The sequence below is a fragment of the Colletotrichum fioriniae genome (assembly GCF_027942845.1).
Source record: "Colletotrichum fioriniae strain IMI 355084 chromosome Unknown scaffold_9, whole genome shotgun sequence".
NCBI lineage: Eukaryota > Fungi > Ascomycota > Sordariomycetes > Glomerellales > Glomerellaceae > Colletotrichum > Colletotrichum fioriniae.
This window is the reverse complement of record NW_027076845.1, coordinates 1,989,814-1,993,878: the sequence shown is the minus strand read 5'-3', so window position 1 is coordinate 1,993,878 and position 4,065 is coordinate 1,989,814. Positions and strand designations below refer to the sequence as shown.

The 4,065-nt window shown below is 54.0% G+C and overlaps 1 protein-coding gene across 1 annotated transcript; it reads left to right on the top strand.

Moving 5' to 3' along the window:
* Window positions 1-668: 668 nt before the first annotated feature.
* Window positions 669-1,831, top strand: PDX1 (pyridoxine biosynthesis protein; the record flags this gene model as incomplete). The annotated part of the gene is made up of 3 exons (XM_065758175.1): window positions 669-1,253; window positions 1,294-1,437; window positions 1,475-1,831. The coding sequence occupies 3 exons, from the start codon at window positions 669-671 to the stop codon at window positions 1,829-1,831; spliced, it is 1,086 nt and encodes a 361-aa protein (XP_065613317.1).
* Window positions 1,832-4,065: the final 2,234 nt, after the last annotated feature.

The following is a 4,065-nucleotide window of genomic DNA, read 5'->3' as shown; positions in this document are numbered from 1 at the left end:
GATTGCTGGCGCTAGAGGAAGCTCACCCAACGGAGCTCGACAATTTTATCCTTGCGCGAGAGAGAGACACGCAGAGAGCACAAGGCGCCGCCCCGGGTTCGCTTTTTCGACCACCGACACCGACCACGCCCGAACGGACAAGCCTTCGTTCAACCCACTTTGGCGATTTCCTCTTCTTTTTTTCCCACTTGTCCACCATCCTCCGTCCGCCTCCGAAGACCGAGTTGCCTACGCCCTCTTGTCTTGTGGTCCGACTACGGAAAATCAATTGAGGAGATTTTTTTTCCGGGAACTTCTCCCTCAATTGCACCGATCCGAACCCGCTCCGCTCCCTACGCATCCCCGAATAAAGCTCCGGCTCCGACCAACGGTTCCCGTGAATCGTAAAGATGGCTTCCCTTGCGACGGCGGCTCGTCTTTCTGCGAGGGTTGCTGGCCGGAGAATACCCGCAGAGTCCACAGCTCGAGGTCCGTAGATCACTCCGTTCCCTCTCAGAGATGCTGTAGCTGTCAGCAGATATGTCCTTTTTGCTGTCCCTCTGCAACGACGTGAAACCGAGAGACAGAACCGGAGCTGACCACTCTTCGACCCCCCGAAAACAGGCTTCCGGACTTCAGCACGATGCCTCGCGGCCCAGAACTTCTCCATGCCTGCCCTCTCCCCAACCATGACGGAGGGTAGCATCGCCAGCTGGAAGGTCAAGGAGGGCGAATCCTTCTCCGCCGGCGACGTGCTCCTCGAGATCGAGACGGATAAGGCCACCATGGACGTCGAGGCTCAGGACGACGGCGTCATGTTCAAGATCACCACCGGTGACGGCGCCAAGGCCGTCCAGGTCGGCACCCGTATCGCCGTCATCGCCGAGCCCGGTGACGACCTCTCCTCTCTCGAGGTTCCCGCTGAAGACAACACCTCCTCCTCGAAGCCCGCCCCCGCCGCCGAGAAGCCAGCACCCAAGAGCGACGGTCCCGCGGCGGCGTCGACCCCCTCGCAGCAAAAGGGCGGCGCGGCCAAGACTTCCGGCTCCAAGGCCCGCGAGCAGCGATACCCACTCCTCCCCTCCGTCCAGGCCCTCGTCAACGGCCACGGCCTCGACAAGGACGCCGTCAACCAGATCGAGCCCACGGGCCCCAACGGCCGCCTCCTCAAGGGTGACGTCCTCGCCTACCTGGGCACCATCAACGCCGAAACTCCCTCCAAGATCATGGACCGCGCCGTCAAGATGTCCCACCTCGACCTGAGCAACATCAAGGTCGCGCCTAAGAAGGAGGCCCCCGCTCCCGCCCCCCAAGAAGGCCGAGGCCCCCGCCGCGCCTGTTGACTCCGAGGTCGCCCTCCCCGTCTCCCTCGCAAAGGTCCTCGAGGCCCAGAAGCGCATCCAGTCCACCCTTGGTGTCTTCATGCCCGTCTCCACCTTTGTCGCCCGCGCCGCCGAGGTCGCCAACGACGACCTGCCCCCCCTCGGCCCGCAAGGCCACCGCCGACGAGCTCTTCAACCAGGTCCTCGGCCTCGACAAGCTGGCACCCCGCGGCTCGCGCGGATACTACATGCCCCAGATCTCCGCCCTGCCCGAGTCTTCGCTCCTGGCTCCCCGCGCGTCCAAGAGATCGTCCTCGGCTGATATTATCGACCTCCTCGCCGCACCCGCCAAGAACGCTGCTGCTAAGAAGCCGGTCGCTGCTGCTGCTGCTCACCATACCCCTGGCATGTCGTCAGGAAGCAACCTGTTCACCGTGACGGTGCCGCAGGGCGATGAGAAGCGCGCCAAGGTGTTTTTGGAGAGGGTCAAGGTGATTTTGGAGGAGGAGCCTGGCAGACTTGTTCTGTGAGTTGCCCGTACTTGTGAGGAAGAAATAGACTGAGACACCTTGGGAGAACCCGTGGGGGTTTGGTGGAGGAGATGGGAACGAAATAATCCATCGACGCCCAAACGTAGGAGACCGATAGAGATTTTTTCTTACACCCGACGCGGTGGGAAGAGAATGTACTTGTAGCGTGTTGTGGAAGTGGGACACAGTTGAAAACGTCATATACATCTATACACCATCCCGAATTCAGCTTTGGAAATGATATTGCTATACTTGCTGGTCGCCAAGAGCAATATCCGTCTCGCATCTACTAACTTTTGTCTTCTCGCAGCTGTGATGATAAATTGAGAAATTGTTGATAAGGACCTGGGTACATATGACGTCTAAAGACTTTGCGTCTTCTTTTCTACAACAATGAGCGTCAAACTCGCACACCGAGGCTTTGAGTTTGAAGTTTCTTCTTGTCGCATATCATCAAGTCCGCGCTAGGCGTTCGCGGTCCTAGGTAACTCCTCAGAATAGAACAACATCCTAACAAGAGCCAAGCTAATGTGGACTGGGTCTGTATGTAATAGGTTGGAAGTTTGTCTCCTCGAGCCGCGCTATATATGCCCCCTCGCGGCCACTTTGCTCAAGTGTTTAGTTTGTTCTTTCCCAGTGGAAAAAGTGGAAAAGGCAGGTAAAAATTGCTGGGTATAGATTCAGTTAGGCATCTTTAACAGATCGTATGTTTCTTGCCAGTAAAGCGCCAAGTGGCCTTCCGCTTCTTCTTGACATCGTAAAACCGGGCTCCAGCTTAAGAATTGGGGACTTTTGTTGTCCATGAGACTGAATGATAGATGTTCATTTATTCCATCCTGCTGAAACTCGATTAGATTCACTCCATCTACTCTTGCTAACTCTTGGTATCTATCTGCATAGTATTCCAACGTGAATACGAGCACAGGGGCGAGTTCCAGGGTTGAGTACCTGGTCTCTCCCATTGGCATTGCCGCCATGTAGAAGTATCGCTGGCGATCTTAGCCTCCTGATAGCTCGGAACGGATTCAGATTTTACAAGATGGCATCAATCTCACTCATTCCTCATTCCCTTGACATCGTCGGATTAGTTCGCAGCAACGACACAGATAGACTTCCGAGGATTGAAATGGCCGGAAGCCGGGGACTTGCTACGTTTCGTCAGTATTTATAACCTAACCTTTGAGTTGAACGTCCAACGCCTGGAATATCGGAGTTCTTGCCAGCTTTTTGAGAGGTTCACCAATCGCATCAAAGCCCCATTGCATGAGGCGGACAACGTTGAGAATCCCGGGCACTTTGATGTAGACTGTACCCTGAAGCCGTGTCGGCTGCCTCGATGTCGCCGTCCCCGCTGATATTTCGGGTCTCTATGAGAGTGGTATGGTGCTGAAGCCCACGCCTGCGCCCGTATCCTCTGGCGCTATCACTCGTCACTTCTAGAAGCTAAGTATTGTTTCCAAGACCTTGAGATTTTGATTGGTAACTATCGAACCCGTGGAGAATGTCCATGATCTCGACTTTGCTTTCTACAATAGTCTATCATAGAAAATCTAGCAACAATAGAGTAGCGGAACGTAAACCCTAAGCTTGTGATGAATGGCGTAGATTAAGGCGTCATATTTCTGCTCTATATGTATACTACTTCATGGCGATTCCTACTTCAACGTGTCTCTTGGCACGACCTACAAGACTGCTTGAAGGTATCATAAGTCGCAACTGCTACTTGATGTGTGCATTAAGGGGCTGACAGTCATGAATCAGAGAGAAGAACTATGTTTTACAAACCCCATAATTCAGTGTCTTAATTATGACTATCGAATAACCTGCAGCATTCTTCCTGCATCCGGCGACGGTAAGTGTCTGCTAGAGCAGAAATCGGCTTTTGGTCTGCAATCTGGTCGAGCCACCGCTTTCATTACACAGCATTTTCGTACTCGTTGTAGTATTTCATTTTGCTTCCCAGCAAATTGCCAGCTCCATGAAATCCCTCCCGTAATTCAGCCACTTGTTCCTGCAGGTTGCGACTCAAGTATTTCCTGTGCTCTCTTAGGAAGCCTTCAGGTTTCGAGAACCAGGACTCGTCGACGAAGCAAGGACAAAAGTTCCGCGGTATTCGCGCTCCCAGATACGTAACACGCCTTTACCGAAGATAGATACTGACCAAGAGTCGACTTGCGATAGGGACTCACCAGGATTGTATCGCCTTCTTGGACACGGCCAGGGAAGCATGCTTC